The sequence below is a fragment of the Chrysemys picta genome, chromosome 18 (assembly GCF_011386835.1).
Source record: "Chrysemys picta bellii isolate R12L10 chromosome 18, ASM1138683v2, whole genome shotgun sequence".
Lineage (NCBI taxonomy): Eukaryota > Metazoa > Chordata > Testudines > Emydidae > Chrysemys > Chrysemys picta.
The window spans coordinates 19,226,570-19,247,357 of NC_088808.1; the positions used below are offsets into that span (position 1 = coordinate 19,226,570).

Sequence of the window (20,788 nt, forward strand, 5' to 3'; positions counted from 1 at the left end):
CTTGCAATCCTGAGCCTCCTGAACAGGAAAAGAATGAGGGGTGTGTGTGGAGGGGTGCTGCTGTTAAATCCCCCCCTCCTCCCAAGGAAAATCCTCTTTGCCTTTAACATACTGGGCCAGGGCTTGCCTCAAATTTTCTGCAGAGGGACCTTCCCACATTCAGCCTCACTCCCTTTTGTCTGCTTTCCTCAGCTCCCCCTCCCCCCAGTACCAAATCTGACCCCTCCTCCTTTTGCATCTGGCTGCATTTTTGATCCTGCTGCTTTACCTCCCCCCCTCCCCATTCCCTTCTCCGTGTCTAGTTAAATTTCCCCCGCCTTTGTTGATGTCACATCCTGTTTCAAACATCCATCCCTGCTAGTAGCCCCTGCCTTCCAATTCTTTTCCTTTTTTTTTTTTTAAATCCCTGTCCTCCCTCCATCAGCCCCCCTTTTCAAGGCAAACTTTTGGCAATTGCAGAGATAATCATTTCGTGCTCCGCTGAATTTCTCCTCGCCAATGTCTTTCGATCAGGGGAGCCATTAAATAATAATAATAATAAAACAAACAACAAAAGCCAGAGAGAGCCAGATCAGAGAGAAGAGGAGAAACGGGGCGCTCACTAAATATGCAAAGTGAAGGCTGTGCTAAGCAGATTTCTTGCATTGCCTTCTCGGGGTACTGAGAGAATCATAATTTAAAAAAAAATCTAAGGACTCAAAAGCAAGCAAGGGAAGTCGGTGATCAACGCAGCAAAAGAAAATAACCCAGGAGGAGAGGGGGAAATCTGCATGCCAGGTACCTGGAACTGTGTGCAAGAGATGCAACCTACAAGCAAGCTTCTGGGTCTCTTCTTTCTTCTGCTGATGGGAACAGAACTCACTCAAGTAGGTTTCTCTCTCTCGCTCGCTCCAAACGCCATTTTCTACTAAAGCTGTAGAGCACAAAAGAAACTAGAGTAGGAAATTGCATCTTTCTGTCAATTTCACTCCCCCCCCCTCCCCCTTCCTTCTTTTTGGAACATGCAATAGAGGTCATTCATCAAATTCCTCTCCTGCGATGCAGGCAAGCAGTGCGGGGGAGCGCAGGGCATAGGGAGAACCAGGGTGGAGGGATAAAGGTGTATGTGTGTCTGGGGAAGAGGTCGTACTTAAAGGGGGATTTTTTTTTTAAGGTTGCCTTTGTGCCTTCAGATCTGCTGTAGATTTTTATTGCAGCCAGATCTGGAATGGGGTAGGGTGGTTGAATTCAACTCTCCCTCCCCAATTAAAAGTTGCAATTCAGGTAAGGTGAAACTGGTGAGTCTGTAATGTGACTGCCTTTTGTTTCACGAGGGGAGGAAGGGAATTCATCATCTACCACAACATTTCATCACTGGGGGGCTTGAGTGTTATCCTGCTTTTTTAATTCCTCCTTCTTCTTTGAGAAGTCCTCAATTAAAGATGAGGTTGCTACCATCTCAATGCAATTCTCAGCTGGTAAATGGACAGGAATTAGGGGGGTATGTGATAGCCTTAAAAATTCAATAGTACAAGTAGCTTGAAATGCACATTCTGTTATTGGTAAGCTAGGGGTTGCTCAGTCGGTCTGTCTACTTGTGTGAGTTCTATTTTCCCTTGTAAAATATGTAATTTCCACCTGCAATCACTTCTGTTTCATTCCCGCTCACCCCCTCCCCTGTATCTGGATAAACGACTGATGTGGTGCTCGCTTTCCTGATTTAGGGTGACATTTAAATGTCCCTCAGTGTTTCCAATTGTGGCATGCTTGGGGGCTGTTTCTTTCTTTGATTGCCTTTCTGTACTTCCAAGCCCACTTATTGTTGAGTTGGGGGGGGAGGTTGGGTTTTGGTTGTTTTTTTTTTGTGTGAGTGGAAATAAAAGTCCATTCCACTTCTTTGAGAAACAAAGGTGGTTTTGCTTTTTCTTAATCAGGCAAAAAAGGAGCAAAAGTGATCACAAGGGGGATACTCTATGTGGCGCGGGGGTGTGTGTGATAATTGTAGTGTTGCCTGTAAGCAATAAATAAATAGGAATGGACTCTCCCTTAGAGGCTGTCAGGTATGGAACCAATTAACAACTGGACTCTCCTTCTAGATATGTTTTTTTATTATTATTACACACACACATACACTAGCCTCTGAAGTCACTGTCCTGGGTACTGAAATTTAGTGGCTAAAGCATGTTTCACCTACAGAATATTTCTGAGCTGCTGCTGATAGGAAGAAATCTCCAAAGCAAAGTCTTAAAATGTTAGGACCAAGGGAGGGGCTTATTAAAAACAATTCCAAGTTGCCTGTAAAGTGGAAGGGCTGGGAAGGAATTATAGCTAAAGTGACTGACCAATGAAAATCTGTTGTGTGCATTGAGAGAGTAAATACCCCAGGGTATATACTCGCTCACATACACCCGCATGTGCTAAACTGGGCAAAGCAGGATGAAACGGACAAGAATTGCCCTGAAACAAACAAATAGTGCTCCCTGATGAAGCACCTGCCATCCTCCTTTGGCATGACAAACACCAGCGATCTTCTCTGCAAGCTTGTATCTTTCCTCCTCTCCCCCTTCTTGGTTGCCCCCCGGCGAGCATGAGAGTATCTGTTTCATGCGGAATTTGAATTTCTTGGCTGCATCAGACTCTTTCCCCCAGCTGCTTAATGGCTTCTTTCTCTCTTTCAGCACCCACCTTCTCTGCCTTGGCATTTTCCTGCAAGGACACCTTAGCAATTGCATCTCCTTGTGCTGGAGGCAGCTGCTGGTGTTGGCGGAGTATCAGATTCTGTTTTGCGGGTGTGTAAGAACTTTTGTCCCAACTTTAGTCCGGGGAAACTAAATCAGACCACTCCAGCGACAAGCTTTGGGCCAGAATAATCCCTGGCTGACTTCAGTGGCGCTATCCCAGAGCAGTGTTTAGCCCACTGGTTTTAAATAAAAACATATAAACCTTGGCTAGATTTTGAGCCAGGTACCCTCCTTGCTTTCTTTCACTGTCTACCTTGCGCACCTGGAGCTGGCGACACTGATTTAGGCTCCTTTCTCCGAACCGCCTTCCTGTTCCATGGGAACGGACAGCTCTCCCGCGGAGCTGCAGCATTGTTCGGTTCTGCAGATCCGTTTCGGAGTTTTTGCATCTCATGTCTGTAGCACAGCTGCCAGATGCAATCCCCAAATAGGCCTTTCATCCCTGACGCCGCCCAGTTCCGTGCCTCCCACGTGTAATTTGGTGCCAAATTAACATCTCTATCACATGCACTGGAGTCACACTCTCATCCGCATTCCCCTACCCCCTCCAGAGAGCCCGATGGGGTAGTCATGGTTAAGGGAAGATTCATTTCTAATTAGGCAGCTTTCAGTGACAATGCAAAGGCAGTTGTCCTCCCCCCGTTCCTCCTTTTAATAACATGAAGCATGCACATCAGCCCCCAAAATACTCCCCATAAGGGGTGCTAGTGCAGACTTTGCAACGGTAAGGTGGTGAGTACATTGCTTTTCTTTCAGGGAACAACTGCTGCTGCTCTGTGTACAGAAGGGTAACCATCTCCCGGTGGGAAGGGAGAGAGTTGTTTCCAACTAATCATATCTGAGCACCCTAAACGAGAGCTGAATTCTCAAGTAATCCCAGTCACAGCTGGCTTCTGAACAGGAGGGTTAGCTGAGCCCTAACCCTGAATTCTCTCCTGGAGCAGGTGGGACATTGCAAATGGACGCTGTGCATTAAATCCTGAAAAAGTAGCACATGCTTGGAATCAAGTCCTGACTAAAAGTTAATAGGAACCCAAGTCAAAATAACAGCAGTTGGCCAAACTTCTGCGTCACAGAGTCTTGTCATAGATATAACTTCAGCTTGCCCTTTGATTCCCCACTTGTAGTTTTATCCCTTTAGACTTGCATGTTATTGTCTTTTTAATTTCAGAGTTATTTCCATATGGAAATATTCAGAATATTAGAGTCCGAGGGTTATATCCTTAAACTGCATTTCGCATTTTTACAGGTCAGTGATCCAAATCATGAAATGATCAATATTTCAGTCGAATTTGAATGGACTGGATTTTACAGCAGCTACTAAACAGTGCCTCTAGGGTTTAGGCAGGAGGGCAGTCACTGGTACCTGTTGCCATTGGCAGGCAAAACCCCAATTCTTCCATCTACATGCATGCAGGTTTAGCCAATGTTCTTCTGAGTTCAGAAAGAGTTTTCTTTCTTTGGCAGTTGAAACCCTAGAAAGATAAAGGGTTACATCCTCAGATGACTTAAATAAAGCGATGGCAATTTATACCCCCCGAGGATCTGCTTCAAAAGGTTTATTATATGTGGCTATAGATGCAGATTTAAATATAGCCCCTGATTCTTGCACTGGGGTAAATCAGAAGTAACTCCATCTAAACCAATGGAGTTAGATGAATGGAAAACAGGTGTCAGATCACAATCAGGATTACAGACTCTTCCCCACACTATCCCCAATCCTGGTTTATAATGTATTTAGTCTCTCTTAAAACAGGGCTGTTAACTTCACATTGAAGTACTTATGAAATTGCCATCGCTTTTTCCAGAAGTTTTGAGGGTACATAGAGATGTAAGAAACACTTTGATATTTATTTTAACCAATAATAATTCAATCCACAGAAGAAATATACATTCCCTGGGGCAGGGAAGTTATTAAATATTTAGGGCTCCCATTTAAGGGTCTAAAGGGAACTTTGCCACTGATTTTCAAAATAGCATATCTGGTTCATTAGTATACTCTTTTCATCCCTGGGTGCCCTGGCAAAAAAGTGTGCACTTCCAATGGATCTGTAAAACCCCATAATTGTGAGTGCAAATGCACTGTCTACCTATCAGTTTGCACCCCTTGCACAATTTTCCAGGTGTCCAAAGCTGGGGGTTCTCTGGTTCATTGACACTGGAGTCAAACAGGAATAACTTCATTCGAGTCAATGAAGTTACACTGCTGGTGCAAAAGTGAGAGGAGAATCAGGCATGCATTTTTGGGATTACACCCGTTGCTTTGCAGTTGAAAATGTGGCTCTTAGATTTTGGAGCCAGAGAGCAGGGAGGGAGGAGAGTACTTCTCTGACTCCCCCTGCACATTGATACCCACGCAGCTCAGTTCTAACTCACTTTAACGCCAGGCCTTAGACTGCGCTAGTTTAGCTGTAGCTGTCGAGGTGATTTTCAAACATTCACACTGATTGCTAGGCTCCTTCATCCCCTATTGTGGAGCCACATTGGTGAATTAAGCTGCAGCCTGTAACATGAGGCAGATGCCTCATTTCATAAACCAATTAGTGTCTCGTTTCGCTAACTTCAGCTTTCACCAATAAAAAAGACAGGTAATTGTCAGCCTTGGGTTATATTTATTACTCAAGTTATCAGTCCTTGTAATCAGTATTAGCATCACTGTGTAAAGTAATACAAAACTAATTACTATCTAACTGAATTAGGTAGATGAGGACTGTAAAGCTGCATTGACAATGGAAGAAGCCAATTCTCAGTTATGAGTGATAAGCTGTGGCTTTTGCTTGCTATTATGAAACCATGAACCAAAGGGCCCTAGCAATGCTGGAGACAAACACTAACATGGCTGTAGAGATGCAGAGGCAGGGAAGGAAAGGAAAATGTTTCTTTTCCGATTTGTTATTTAATACTTATTAAGCTAAGCTTTTCATGAGGCAAGTGGGGTGCACGAACCATTGTGAAAGGGAAGAAGTTTGCACTTTGTTTTTGCACACAACCTTTCATCTGAGGATCTCAGAGAGATCTGCAAATATCAATGACATTAAGTATCATTACTCTTGAAGGAAGTGGGTTTTTTTACACACGGGTAAACTGAGCCACAGAGAGGCCATGATGAGTCCCAGGTCGCACAGCAAGTCGGTGACAAAGCTGGGAATAGTGATTTCTAATCTCTTACATGCTTTAACTATTATACCTCCCTTTCCTCTCAGAGCAGAGTCCAGGAGTGCTGACTACCTGTCTCCTGCATCTTCTCACTACTAAACTTCACTCCCCTTTCAGAACTGGAAGTAGAACTCAGGAGTCCTGACTCTCAATCCCTCCTGCTCTACTTAGTAGACAATACTCTAAATCTAGTGAGATCACAAGAGACCTTGTGGGAAGGACAAGAGCAGGGAGATTAAAGCAGGTGCTTTGCCAGACGTCAGTACTAATTATGATAGTATAAAGCAATTGACACACACAACAATGGGATATACTTATTTATTCATATAAAAAGACTTTCTGCACAGTAATTCCAAACCGACCTATGGAACTATTTCCCCATCCACACCCCAGTAATTAACCTTAAGGAAACATGCTCGTAAAAGATATGCTGATAATTGCTCCTAATACAAACCTCACGTATTGAAATTGTTGCAAAACTCCCATTAACTGTAAGGCTGTTGTACCGGGCTCGCAGACTTCTGACACATAGTGGCATTTGCTATGAGATTGTAGGTTTAGTGTCAAGAGCAGCTTTAGCTAAACACAGATTGAGTACAAAGCAAAGATCTGTAAAGGGGGATTATTCTGTTCAAATGTAATACTGAGAGCATGATCCTTCTGCTGCAAAATTCAGGGCCTTCTGCACTGTGTGTAGAGAGTAAAACTCACACGGCACTTACCATGTGCAAGGAATTGTCCCGTGTTCTGAGCTAGAATTTAACCTCCTCATGACTACTGTGCAGCATGCTGTGCCTCGCCCCAGAAGTGGCTGCATTTCAGTGCTGCTCTATGTGTCTAGAGCCAGTCAGGCATACCTTATGCAAAACTCCCACTGAAATCAATGGGAGTTTAGGGGGGTAAGCTCTGCTGAATGAGGCCCATGGTTTGTGCAGAACATTGGGATCTTTCAGGACAGCGAGGTGCAGTGTAAGTATAAAAGCGGAGACTCTGTTATAGGTGAAAGGAAGCTAGTAACATTTCTGTTGCTTCAGTGCAGTCCTGCTCTATTGAGGCGTTCCTAGTGCTATGAAAGCTCTTAGGCCCAGCTCCTCAAAGGTACTGAGGGGTCTAACGCCCATTGATCCCCTAACTACCTTCTGGGGATCTGGGCTCTACTGACTTCAGCTGTGGGACACAAAGACAGCAGAGTGAGGCCACGAACTTTGTATTGCTTTCGGTGCTCAAGGACTATGGAGGAAATAATGCTCCCTGCTCGCTGTCGATCCCCCCCCCCCACCAGTTCCTGGAGTCTCTTCTCAGTTTATTCACCTCCCTTGCATTCTAATGGGGCCATGCACAGGGGTCACAGTCAGTTGAAGCAGGAGGGGGTGCTCTCACTGCCACAGCCAAGGAGGAGGGGGAGCTGTAGGGGAGCACTGCTCTCCCACTCCTGGATGGAAGTGGGGGGAGCTCCCTTCTGCTATTAGCCACTAAGTGGGGCGTTGTGGTCCCTTTCCTGTGACTCCCAGCCCTGGTTATACACCACTATTGAGGGGAGAAGCACAGAATGCCCCCTTCTGTTCCCATTGTGCCCCCTTCTGTCCCCACTGCCTCAAGGGGCTCACAACCCAGAGGGAATCTGGGAGAACTGAGCAGAAACTTTGCAAAAATATTCTTTCTAATAGTAACTCTGCTGCCCAAGCCCCCACCCCACATGCACGTGCGTCTCTGGCTATCCACACACGGGTGGACGTTGATGTACAATATACTGCCATGTACTTATCACATTAGAGAGGTGCCCAGACCTGAACATCTCACCCATGGAAGGGTTTGAATCCAGACCAAGGTCCAGGGCCAGAGCTGTACTTTGCAAGCGGTCCCTGTCTGTGTCATAGATGGAACCAAAGCCCCACAGGCAAAGAGCCCCTGAAGCCTGATCTGCATTAGAATGTTGTCCTTTGCATCTGTCTAGACCGTCTGTAGTACACTATTATGCACCCACGTGCCCAGTGCGGTCCAGTCTGTTTAATGTGAACATCGGCTTCCCACCGCATTTTCCCCATTAGCTGGGGTTTCCCAAAGCAGAGGCCGGTCCACCTGACTTCCAGTTCTCAAAGCCTCCTTGTGAACTTTCTGCACCGACAGCTAGACAGTGTCACTTTAAAAGCAAATGACAACTCCTGTGATAAATGACACTAAGGGACAGATCCTTTTCTCCATTCCCCAGACCCAGAGGCACTGCTCACAGTGCAAGTAGTGTGCGGGTGTGTTGCCCAAAGACTGGGGGAGAGGCAAGTGGTGTGGAAACACACACAGGCTGTGTGGTCCCTACCGCGCCACAGAACACAGAGCTTGGGATTCCCCAGCTTGCAGGAAGTTGATTGGGGTGGGGAGGGAGGGACACATGGGCGTAATGCTGATGGATCTATTGCTACATGAACCCATCAGACACTGCTCCCCAGAGGGGCATTACTGTAGCCCCGCGGCACCACAGAATGACTTGGCTGCTGCTCAGTGGTCTAGGAGTATAAGGCCTGGGCTACACTAGTGGGGGGGGGTTCGAACTAAGATACGCAACTTCAGCTGCGCTATTCGCGTAGCTGAAGTATCTTAGTTCGACTTACCTGGCCATCCTCATGGTGGTGAGTCGACCGCTGCGGCTCCCCCGTTGACTCCGCTTACTCCTCCTGCTGAGGTGGAGTACGGGCGTCGATTCGGGGATCGATTTATCGCGTCTAGATGAGGCGCGATAAATCAATCCCCGATACATCGAACACTACCTGCCGATCCGGCGGGTAGTATAGACGTACCCTAAGATTCATTCTCCCAGCCTCAGTAGGCTACCCGGACACCCAGCCTGATTACTCTGGGCTGTGCTGTTTGGACAGGATTTGCCTTATGGGGCAAGTTCTTCCCGGTGCACGAGGCCTATATGCACCTCGTAAGGCTCATTTTGAGGAACTGAATGAGACTTAAATGGTGTGTATGTCTCATGCTGGCCCTTTGCACAGCGGTGAATTTCACCTTAGGGTTATGTGGAGCAGGCAGGAGGAATCATTCTCAGGTTTCTCCCTTCCAAAGGAGCATTGATGTGGGATGTCACAGAGCTTTTCCAGAGCACAGCTGCCACCCATTGCCATCCTGGTTTTGGTGCTCATCCTAGAACTCTACAAAACATACCTCAAAGAGATGTTTCGTTCAAACAAGGGAGTCCTGTGGCCTGTGTTATACAGGAGGTGAGACCGATCACAATGGTCCTTACAATCTATGAATCTATAGGGCATTATCACTGCTGACCTCAACCCCGCCTCCATATCTGCCCCTGCATTTATGTGCATGCACTTGTTTGTGAACCACAAGGAAGCATGAAAATAGTATGTGACAATAACAGTTGCGCTTGCCAGTCAGGCAGTTGCTGAATTGGCACATTGCTCTGCCATTGACATAAATACATGTTAGGCTCTGGATGGGTAACTGACACAGCTTGGGACACCGAGAACCTTCCCTGATAAAAGGATGAGCCTGTATCTCTTAAGCTAAAGAACAGAGCTAAAAATCCCCCTGAATCAATAGGAGTCTTTCTACTGCGGTCAACAGGACTTGGCTAGGACCCCAAGTCTCCACCTGTGGCAACTTCATAACCTCTTACGTGGGTGGACCATCCATTAGAGGGAGACAAAGATCTATTTTATTAGCGTGTCATGCATAAATACAGACACAAATTTATTGACCACATTTGAGAATGCTGGCCTCTCGGGTCAATTGCAGTCAACTGGGTTCATTTTACATTATGCATGCACAACAACTTTTTCATTAGTGAAATTTTCCATTAAGCAGTTTGCTATTAAGTGGAATCCATTCTATACCATATATTTTTATATCTTTCCTGCCTCATTCTTTATTATTAAGGATATATGCATGCAAATGAGATCTTTTGTTCCCTAACGGTTCATCTTTCCCTGCTGCTTATTATCTCATTACAGCAGTAATTCACTCATTGAGACATCAGAATTGGCTGCTCTGGAAATGATTGATGTCATGGAGACATCAGGTGTAGAATACACAACGGGAACAGATAATCTCAGAGACATAAGGAGCCTCTATTCAAGCCAGATAACCTGTGTGATAAACAAGGAAGCAGTCAGAAGAGAGGTGATCTGAGCTGTTGAGGCAAACCTGAGACTAAGAGAGGTTTTGTCAAAAATTCGAAGAGGTGCCAGTTTCTCTTTAAGGGCCAGATCCTGCTTTGCACTGGAAAGCTTCCCTAAGAGGATGGTGTCAGGTTGAAAACAAAGGGCCTGATTCTTCTTGCACTTACACCACTGTATCTCCATTGACTTCAGTGGCATTACTCCTGATTTACTTTAGTGTAAGTGAATGTCGGTTCAGGCCCAATGTATTTAAACATATGTCCTTGATGTCCTCGTGGCTTTGTTTTACTATCACCTTTTAGACCATAACAGTTGAAAAAACCTGCCGCTAATGTCCACTTGAGCAGTAACAATGAGGGTTTCATTTTTGCATTTCACTTAGCTTGGGCAAGGTCAATACACTGGTCATTTTCACTTCCTGGGGCTCAGGTCTTAGCATAAAGCTGCAGTGTTGGGGTTTCTAACCTTGCGTGCCAATATTTAAATCTGAACCAAATAAAAAACCTCGTCTCACTTAATAATTGCCATTTAAAAATAGAATAGAGACGTTACCATTGATCATGGATTTTGCAATGCCTCCATTTGGGGCTGGAATTGGTGTATCTGTGTGTGCCCCTTTCCGCTACATCCAGGTGGGACTGACTGTTTGGAGAAAGTGCTGTGGCGATTTGTTGAGCTATAAATAATGGAATTAGGGTCTGATACGGAAGGCTCCAATCCAGGAATCTGGAAAGACAGTAAATGCATCAAGTCATTGAATTGTCCGTGATGATTTCAGAGTCATTGTTCTCTGGATGTCCGGGCATAACTCCCCTTATGTTAACGGGCTCTTGAAAGAAGAGAATAGATACTCTGGAGCATATGGAAGCAAAGGAGCCTAAAAATTCAAATGGGTTTATTCCTCCCTTGATTATCCTATGCATGGCCACTTCCTCAGCTGTTGTAAATCAATGTAAGCCGTACAGCTATGCTGATTTACACCAGCTGAGGATCTGGCCCATAATTTTCATAAAGGGAAGATGGTTAGAATAGGAATCTAGGAGAGGGAATAGATTGGGAGCCCAGACTATGGGAGTCTGTCTTTAAGCACCTCAGGTCCCCGTGCCTCATTTGCTCTATCTGTGAAATAAGTCTAATAAGTCCTACCTCCCAGAGGCCCTGATCCTGCGCCATTAAAGTAGAGCTTTGCCATTGGCTTCCACAAGAGTAGGGTCAAGCCCAAAGGTGTTACAAAACTTAACAGTTGGAAAGCATTTTTCAATCCTTGGAGGAATGGTTCTGTATAGTACTATTACCACTACTGAATACCAATCAAAGTACCTATGTGTACTGAAGGGGAATGAACCTTTATACCTGCCTGGTGGAATAAAAGCTACAAAATGCATTTTTGTTATAGTTTTTAAATAATAAAGTATGTTAAAAATGTTATGTGGGTAGAAGGTGAAAGCCTAAAAAAGATGATAATTTCTTTATGCTTCTGAACTAATTCTTCTTCTATATATTTGTTGAAGACTAGCATGAGAGGTGTGCTTTAGGTCATACCCTGTTTCCAAATGAGCATTGAAATGATATAAATACTGCACTGGTAGGTGTCGTACAGGATCAGGCGCTCAGATACTGTGGTGATGAGCACAGTATAAGAACAGACTAGAATAGAACAGAAGGATGTGATTTCCTTTAAGAGCTTTCTGCAGATGGAGTTTTACCTTAGACATAAGCATTCACTGCTACCATCCTGGTAAGAACGGGGGGACAGATTTTGATCTCAGTGACACCAATGTAAATCTGAGTTGTTCCAATGAGGCCACACATTTACATCTAATTATTCGTTGGATATTTGCACCGAAGGAAAAATATTCTACCATCCACCAGTACTTGTGGCAGCCTTCCCTGGGAATTAATGAATCATGGGAATTCAGTATAGGAAATATCAGTAGGATTGGACACAAGGGTTTGGGATAATTCCCCCTCCCTCCCTTAGTAAAGGTCTTCTAATGGCAGCGGCCCCGCAATATGAGCCACCCTGTCATGACAAGCCATGGTGTGCACACACAGGGCCATATCCTCATTTTAATTCAGTTCGTACTTGGGCAAAGTGCCATCAAAGTCAATTAGAGAAACGAGGTGGGTGAGGTACTATCTTGTATTGGACCAGCTTCCGTTGGCGAGAGACAAGCTTTTGAGCTTACACAGAGCTCTTCTTTTGAAGAAGAATGTATTTTACCTCGTCCAACTTGTCTCTCCAATATCCTGGGAGTAACGTAGCTACAACAACACTGCGCGCATCACATCGATTACGGTTTTGCCTCTATTGAGGACTGAGTGACAAATGAGCAATGAGCTCGGGATTTGGTGCGGTAAAAGAGGTCAAGAGTGACAGAGAAACTTGAGTTAATTTCAGGCTTGCCAGGGTTATTGGGTCTGACCCAAAGCATAGTGGGAATTTTTTCATTGGATACGGCCCATCATGAACGACAATGACACGCTTCTACCCTGAGAGAGTCCTACTAGCTGTGGGAAGAGAATCATGTTTAAACTCTTTCAATCTGCAGCCATTGGGTGTATCCAGAGATTGAACCCAATCGTGCTCCAATCCCACTGAAAGCTCCCACTGCCGTCAAAGAGAGAGGCAGCAGGCCTGGAGTCCACAATTTCACATGGCCTCACCTCTCTCCTCTTAGGGGGGTCTTGTGAAGCGTCTGCTCTGTTTCTTAAAACTCCCCTGATCTCATTGAAGGGCAAGTCCTGCTTCTGCTCCCCTGCCCACAGCAAGAGTAGTGGGGATCCTGGAAGGGTCCAAAGTTAGGGCTAGGATTATGGTTATAGGTGATGGGATTGTGCACATGTGTAGACCAGCTCTGTGAGGGATGCTTCTGCAAACATGGCTCAGGGCAAGGTAGAGGCACCCCACTGTCTGTACCTCTTTTGAGACTTTGATCCAGCATCAGTGAAGTCAATGGGAGCTTTTCCAGTCATCTAATAGGAGCAGGTTGCAGGCAGGGTAGAGGTTACTACCATGAAATAGATCCTTTTAGCAGCCTGGGGGAGGAATCTAAATGCACACTCAATGGGGTTCTCCTGGGCAAAGCCCCCATATTCAACCCTGGCTGATCCCCATCACTGGCGGTTTTTAAGAACCAGTTGGACGAACACCTGTCAGGAATGGTCTAGTCCAGGGGTTGGCAACCTTTGGAAACCTGGGACTGCAAACTGTGGCCAGTGGGAGCTGCGATCGGCCGAACCTATGGACGCGGCAGGTAAACAAATTGGCCCGGCCCACCAGGTGCTTACCCTGGCGAGCGCGAACCAAAGGTTGCAGACCCCTGGTCTAGTCTTACTTGGTCCTGCCTCAGTGCAGCGGGCTGGATTAGATGACTTCTCAAGGTCCCTTCCAGCCCAATATTTCTAGGATTCTATGCATATGGGACAGGTTATCCCATTATGGGAAGGATGGAAATATGGTCCAGTGATTAGGACACTAGTCTGCAACTCAGAAGATCCGCTTCAGTCCCCTGCTCTGTGTGACGTTAGCCTGTGTGCCTCAGTTCCCCATCTTTGACACCGTGATACGGCACTGCCATACCTCACAGGATATATCCATTAAATATTGTGAGGTGCTCAGATATGACAGTAACAGGGGGCTGATAAGAATGGTAGATAGTGAATCTGTGAATGATTAGTTAGCTTAAAAGTTACGTAGCAGCAAGTTATTCCTACTTCCAGAAACAGATCCTTGTTTTCACCAGTAAATCTGACCTGTGAGATACCAAAAATTTGGATGACATCACCAAACTTTCTCTGTTGGTCTATATTTCATTGCCAATGTCTGCTCTTACACTGACAAGGGCAGACTGGGAGTTGTCTCTTAACAAATCCATTTCAGAGCTATTTAGAAATTCCCTAGGGGGGCAAGGAGTTATCAAAGAGGACTGGGAGTAGGATGATTCATTGCGCCACTGTATTTATTATCATTGATCCACTGTATTATAAAGCATCTTTTCGAAGGGGTACCTGCAATACCAATCTACGCTAGAAGGTGGCACTCGAATCCAACAATTGCAGAGGCTCTCTGGCAGCTGAGTTGCATAATATGCATGTCAGTCACTGTTTTGCAATTGCACTTCAGCAAGAAATTAGACCTTTTTGCAAATATAAAGTTAAACACCTTTAAATCCCCTCCACACACAAACAAAGGTGAAAACCAGTGTTGCAGTAATAAAACGTATGCATTGCAGATCCTTGAAAGAAGTTACAGACAATTGCATATAACTCTCCATCTTACCTTAATTGTTTTGCTGTTTCAAATCTTGAGAGGAGGAAAGTTTGTATTATTATTATTATTATTTTAAATGCTGTGATTACTTCTTGTTCCTCTTGAAATCTCAGGAAGCAGTGGGATAAGCCTCTGATTCCCCCGAGGCCGTCTTTATTACTGTGGAGCAAGAGATGTGATTTTTATTCTTTAGGGAATCCTGCACATGACCAGAGGATTAATTTTGTAATCTCTCTTCTGCATGTGGTATTTAAATGTTAACCTAGAAAAAGATAAGATGGACTTGTGAATTTCGATCAGAGGAACGCTTCTTTTCTGAAGTCATTGGGAAAGTTATATAAGCCCCTTAAGGAATTTTTTTTAAATCTTGAATGAGAACTTTTTCCTTATGGAGAAGCCACTTTCAGTGAAAATGTTTTGACAAAGCCATCAGCACAATTTGCAATGAAATGGCCATGCGGCTTCCTACTTACAGTTTGGTTCACTGCAGCGCAAGCAATTGCAATATGAGATTTTTCTGAAAAAGAAACCAAGAAGCCAGATCCTTTGCTGGTGTAAACCAGTGGAGCTCCACTGACCTCAGTGATTTGCACCAGATGAGGATCTGGCCCAATGTGTATTATATGATTTAACCTGCCAATTTTTGGCTGATCAGGGTTTTTTGACGGAGGCTTCAAAATCTCCTTTAAACAGAAACTTAGCTGCAACTCAGCTATGTAAAAACTGATGCCTCTCCTTCATTATTTAGGTCTGAAGTCCCAGAGGTCACATCTGAGGGCATGTAGTGATCCATTCATTTGTTCTAGATCATACAACCCCGGACTAATGGGACAGACGTGATCTGAAATGCATGACCTTCGACCACTCCCCAGCTGTTACAGAAAGCTGAGGGGGGAGGCTGAGGTGCTCTTGTTCCCTCATTGGACTGTTGTATCTAGTGGTCTGTCTCATCTTATATTTAGACTGTCATCTCTTTGGGGCAGTGACGGTCTTTTTGTGACGTATTTGTGCAATGACTAACACAATCCTTGACGGGGGAGCTATTGTAACACAACTAATGATGATTAAAACTGAGGTGCCTTACTCACCACCCATGGGAGACATTAGATTTGCTGGGGCTAAGGTAGAGAGGGAAGTTCATTTCCTCAGTGCTGGAGAACATCTCTCCCAAACTTAAGACAATGAAACAGACATGTTCAGAATGTAGCAAGCTTCCCATTCAGACATGGAGGATCGTCACTCTCCAGTTGATGCCCCTAATTTGCCACCCCATGAATCACAGCTCCTCCTTGGAAGATGCTTGTTCTCCATCACATCTTCCACCTTCTGCCATCCTGCTGTCTTGACCATTCTATAGAGAATCAGGGAGGGCTCTTTGAAGTCTGCCACTGCCGGATTGTTCTCCATTGGGGTGGGGTTGGACTTCCTTTGGAACTGGAGCAACTAAAGGTTAAGGAAGGAGAGGTCTACCTGGTGTGAATAAGATTTGATTCCACTACCTGGTTGTGGGCAGGGCTATAAACGAGGCAAGGAAATATGAGGGACTTTTCTATTTAATTTGTTTACATTTGCCAGCCAGGGCAGGTGGAGGAAGAGCCACCATCTTAGGCTTAGATTGCCTCTGGCCCTCAGCACTCCCATCCTATGTCTACACTGCAATAAAAAACTTGGGGCAGCGAGTCTGAGGCTCCAGCCCAAGCCCAAATGTCCACACTGCTATTTTACAGCCTCGCAGCCCGAGACGCGTGAGGCGGGCCAGCTGCGGCTGTGCCACGGGTCTTTTATCGCAGTGCAGATAGACCCTAAGTGACAGTGGCTCAGAACATCACGCAACAGCTGGGTCAGAGAAGAGAGAAAGTGACAAGAATAACAAAGCTGCAGATCCCCCACTTTGACTGTCTGGCCATCGCATGTAAGGCTGGGTCAATGGAAAACACACCATCTTGCAGAAAAGTAGGTAGCTACGAGTGGCATTAGCCTCTCTTATGGGGGATGGGGAAGAGCTCCAGTTAAAATGAGAGCAGATGGAGTGCCGTGTGAACAGGACAGTTAATACCTGGGGAAGGTAACCAGAGTGTCTGAAGAAGAGCTCTGTGATGCTGGAAAGCTTGTCCTTTCCGCTAGCCGAAGTTGGTCCAATAAAGCCGTGGTTTTCAAACGTTTTAGGCTGTGTACCCCTTTCCAAATAACGTAATCTACCCCATGCCCCCATCTGAGATAGGGTCAGAATATACCGATGAAAACAGGGAAAAAGACGGTCTGTACGGGGTAACACGATGTGTTGTCTGCTGGGACAGGATTATTCTCGCATGCCCCTAGCGTACAGGTACCCCAGTTTGATATAGCCTCACCCACCTCGTCCCTCTCATATCCTGGGCCCAACATGGTACAACAATAGTGCAGACGATTATTGTCTGGCTTCAGAACTGTACAAGGAAAAATACGGTGCAGGCAGGCAGAGAGCCCACTGCTCGGATTATAATCCAGTTTCTCATCCTCCTTATTTTCTTTCCAACTAATTGTTTGGGTTCTTCCTAATATTTGTGAATGCAGCTGCTTCTCTCTCTCGCCAACAGAGGCTGGTAAAAGAGAGGTTTGTGCCACACTTTAGCTCCCTGGCAGCTCCCCTGACTAACCAACCCTTCCTGGGGTTCACCGACGCCTCAGACCCCGGCCTGGGTGTGGTGTTGATGCAAACTGATACTCAAGGGGGAGCGACACCCCCTTGTGTACTTACCCACCTGGCCACGGTGATATTTAAGTCCAAAAAGGCTGGGCCTGTCTGTGCGAACGGCGGCCAGGGGGCGCTAAAGAGAAGCAAAAGGAGAGGGAAACTAAAAAAAAAATCCCCCCCCCCCCCCTTCTCCAGCAGTTTGACATCAGAGCGCGTTGTATTTCCCCACTAGCCGCTGGTCTCCTCCCCCCGCCCCAATCCATTTCATCCCGCCCCAGCGTCAGTTTCAGGCATGTGCATTGCACGTCCCAGGGAGACGCGGGGTTTTGGAGAACGGGCTCCTTCCACATTGACAAAAAGCCCCCCAGCACCCCTCCCTCTCCCCTCCCTTCCTCCTCCCCCCTCCCCACCAAAATCCCCCTTGCAATCCGCCCCGAGCGACTCCTCCGGGCGGCTGGCCGCTGCGATCCGCCCCCCGGCTGGTTTGCAAAGCTGCGCGCCCCGGGAAGGTGGCTGGGTGGGTGTCCGGGAGCCAGGCAGAGGAGACACCCCGGCGGGAGCGAGCCGAGATGTCTAGGAAGCGCTCGGCCGGCGGGGCGGTGCAGCGGGGGGCGGTGAGCCGCGGGCAGCCCCGAGCCGGTTCGGAATGAAGGGTGGCTGGAGCCGAGCCCCGCCGAGATGTCGGTGCCTTTACTCAAGATTGGAGTCGTCCTGAGCACCATGGCCATGATCACCAACTGGATGTCGCAGACGCTGCCGTCCCTGGTGGGGCTGAACACCACCAAGTTAACCGCAGCCTCGGGGGGCACCTTGGACAGGAGCACGGGGGTAAGTGTCGGGGAGGCTGGTGTGCAAGGCACGTCTGTGCACTTCGTGTGTGTGTCGGGGGCTGGTGTGCAGAGAATGTGCCCTTCGTGTGTGTGTGCCGGGGGGGGGCTGGTGTGCAGGGCATGTCTGTGCACTTTGTGTGTGTGTCGGGGGGGCTGGTGTGCAGAGAATGTCTATGCACTTCGTGTGTGTGCCGGGGGAGCTGGTGTGCAGAGCACGTCTGTGCACTTTGTGTGTGTGCCGGGGGAGCTGGTGTGTTCCCTGGTGGGGCTGAAGACCACCAAGTTAACCGCAGCCTCGGGGGGCACCTTGGACAGGAGCATGGGGGTAAGTGTCGGGGGGGCTGGTGTGCACTTTGTGTGTGTGTCGGAGGGGCTGGTGTGCAGGGCATATCTATGCACCTTGTGTGTGTGTCAGGGTGGGGGGTGAGGCCTGGAAGCACAGATCCTTAATTTGCAGGAGGGGCACAAAGTTTGCTCTGGATCGGGGCTAAATGCTGCTGGCCCTTGTCTCCTGTGCCAGGCGCGTTTCTGTTAGCTGTGGTGAGGGTAGCGCGGCTGATCACTGTCATGGTTGGTTTGGCTGGCTTGGCTTTGTTTTGTAAAGTCGAAAGGTCTGGCCTGATCGTCCGAGTCCAGGGAAGCGAAGTGGGTGGCAGAGGCCAGTCATTGGGGTGGGGAGGGAAGGGAATAGCTCCGCTCCCAGCTTTGGTTGGCTGTGTCCTGCACCTGTGCCGGGAAACTGACTGGGAGAGGGTGCGTGTGTGTGTTTAAATGCTGTCCTTAGAGGTTTCCCAAGGGCAGCTCTCTCATCTTGTAGAGCCTCAGGAATGGGCCGGGTGGAAAATCCCAGGGGTTTCTTTTTAGGGGGGCGGTGGCTGTGTGTTGGGGGGATGGGGAGGAGATGAAGATGTTTTGCAGTTGTGCTGGCAGAGGATTTGGTCTTAGAAAATCTAATTGTGCCATAGTGACTTGTCCCATTCCCTTCCCCCACCCCCTCCTCCTCTCTCTCTTTCATGTGACTGGGTGTTTCTGGGTTAATCCAGGAATCTTTTGGTTTCTCATTAAATAGGTTGTCAAGATGGAGCTATTGGGAATTGAGCTACAGCCTTCATTTGCATAGCAGTGGGGCGAGATTGCCATAGTTAGAAGAAGGGCATGGTAAAGGCACATTCCCAGCATGACGGATTGCTTGGAAGGAAAGGCACAGAGCTTGTGCGTCCTGCCACTCCTCTCCTTGCAAAGCTGTCTTTGTGTGTTGGCAGCGCAGCTAAGGTGCCCCTCTTAGACCGCTGTCCTGTTACATAACAACCTGTTAGCTAGGAGTCTGGAGAGCGTCCTGTGAGTGGAAAGTGGGTGTCTTGGAGAGGGGTTGGGAGTGAGGCTGGCTTCCCCTTTACATTTCCCTGACTGAAAAAATTTCAAAAGTTCCTGTGTCATGACATTTCCATATAGCTTGCTGTCAGGTGTAAGACCCACAAGAACGGATGCACTCAGATGCCTGGAATCAATAGTCATTATCAGGATAGAAAATGCATCAGGGAAGTTGCAAGTGCATTTTAGTCATGCCTTATGGTGCCCCTTGTCTTTTCTGAAAGGATACTATAAACTGGATTCTTATTTATTGGAAATGGCTGAGTATAACAATCCTTCTTTCTTCCCTTAGCAGGAAAGAATTGACACCTCTCACCTCCAGGCTGTATGCTTCTGTCTTAAAAAAATTAGCATTTTGCAGCCTCACTGTTTCAAGATGAAGAGTATTTGATATAGTGTCTCTGTTAATTGTGAGTGGATTTGGCAGTTTGTTCCCTGTTACAAGAATGTGATGTGACCCAAAATCATTTTAGCTGGAGTCTGTCTGTCTATCTATCCCCATACATTCCGTCCGTTGGTCGGTCTGTCTGTCTATCTATCTATCTATCTATCTATCTATCTATCTATCTATCTATCTATCTATCTATCTATCTATCTATCTATCTATCTATCTATCTATGTGGCTGTTTGCAAGGTTATTTATTGCATATTTAAGCACTAAACCAGCATCTTTCCTTCTAGCTGGTGAAATACTGGTCCCTTCAAAATGATCAGAGACGGTGATTAAATAATGTATTTTGCAAAATGTTGTGTGATTAAAGGGAAAGGAAGGTCAGAGATCCTGCAGGGGCTGGGGAATGTGTTTAGCTTCATTGCTGGACTCCCTTTCCACATATGCATTATGGAAGCCCAGATCATAGTGCTGATTATATCTTCAAGGTTGTATTCCTCGTTAGCTGGTGTGCTGTCTCACGACTATTCTGGGCTCTCTCTCCTCCTTGGGTTAACAGAACAGTTTAAGAAATATTGCAGTGCTCCTGAAAATCTCCTGGGACACTTTGAATAGCGGAGCAGGGAAAACCAGTAAAAATGCTGGTTGCCTTTTCCTCATAAGAGATAATTCCTGTTTCAGGACCTTGGAGAGCTCTGTAGATTCCCATTGATTGCTGCTCTGTTCCTGGAGTCAGGAGAACACTGACTAGCACATCAGGATGCACTTCATTCTCTGTGTGTCAAGGAGAAATTGAGTGTGTGCCTTAATAATAGCATGGCATCAAGTTTCACACAGGCTGGGTGTGCATCAGAACTCACTTGAACTAATGATGCCAACCGACCCTACTACCCCTTGATTTTCCATCCCACATATCCCCAATCTTCCCCATTGTGTCCATATTATCTGCTTCAACTCTTGCTCTCCTTTTCATGCCATCAAACTCTTTGTTTACCTGTCCCCAATCCATATTTTTGCATTAAAAATGCATCCGATCCTTCATATTTACTGGGCCCTTGGAGGAACCTTTCCTTTATTTATTCCATGGTTCCATTATGTTTCTATGTTGCTCTATTGCTGCTTGTTAAAAAAATGTTTTTGGTTGCACTGAATACTTCCCATACATCCATTTCCCTACACTCTCGCTATCCCTCTAAGTGTCCCTCGTCTTACTTAACCCGCCCCCTTTTCCATGTATCGC

General features: G+C 46.5%; 1 protein-coding gene across 4 annotated transcripts in view; it reads left to right on the forward strand.

Moving 5' to 3' along the window:
• Positions 1-247: 247 nt before the first annotated feature.
• The window catches only part of OLFM1 (olfactomedin 1), a 50,160-nt gene continuing 29,619 nt past the window's right edge, over positions 248-20,788 (forward strand). The window contains exon 1 of one of the 4 annotated variants that reach the window (XM_005293226.4): positions 248-866. In XM_005293226.4, coding sequence (XP_005293283.1) covers positions 771-866 — 96 coding nt within the window. In that variant the 5' untranslated portion in view covers positions 248-770. Of the gene's footprint in view, positions 867-17,163; positions 17,785-17,932; positions 18,112-19,452; positions 19,568-20,788 lie in introns of those variants that run through there. The other 3 variants (XM_005293224.5, XM_024106025.3, XM_024106027.3) reach the window with 3 other exon arrangements.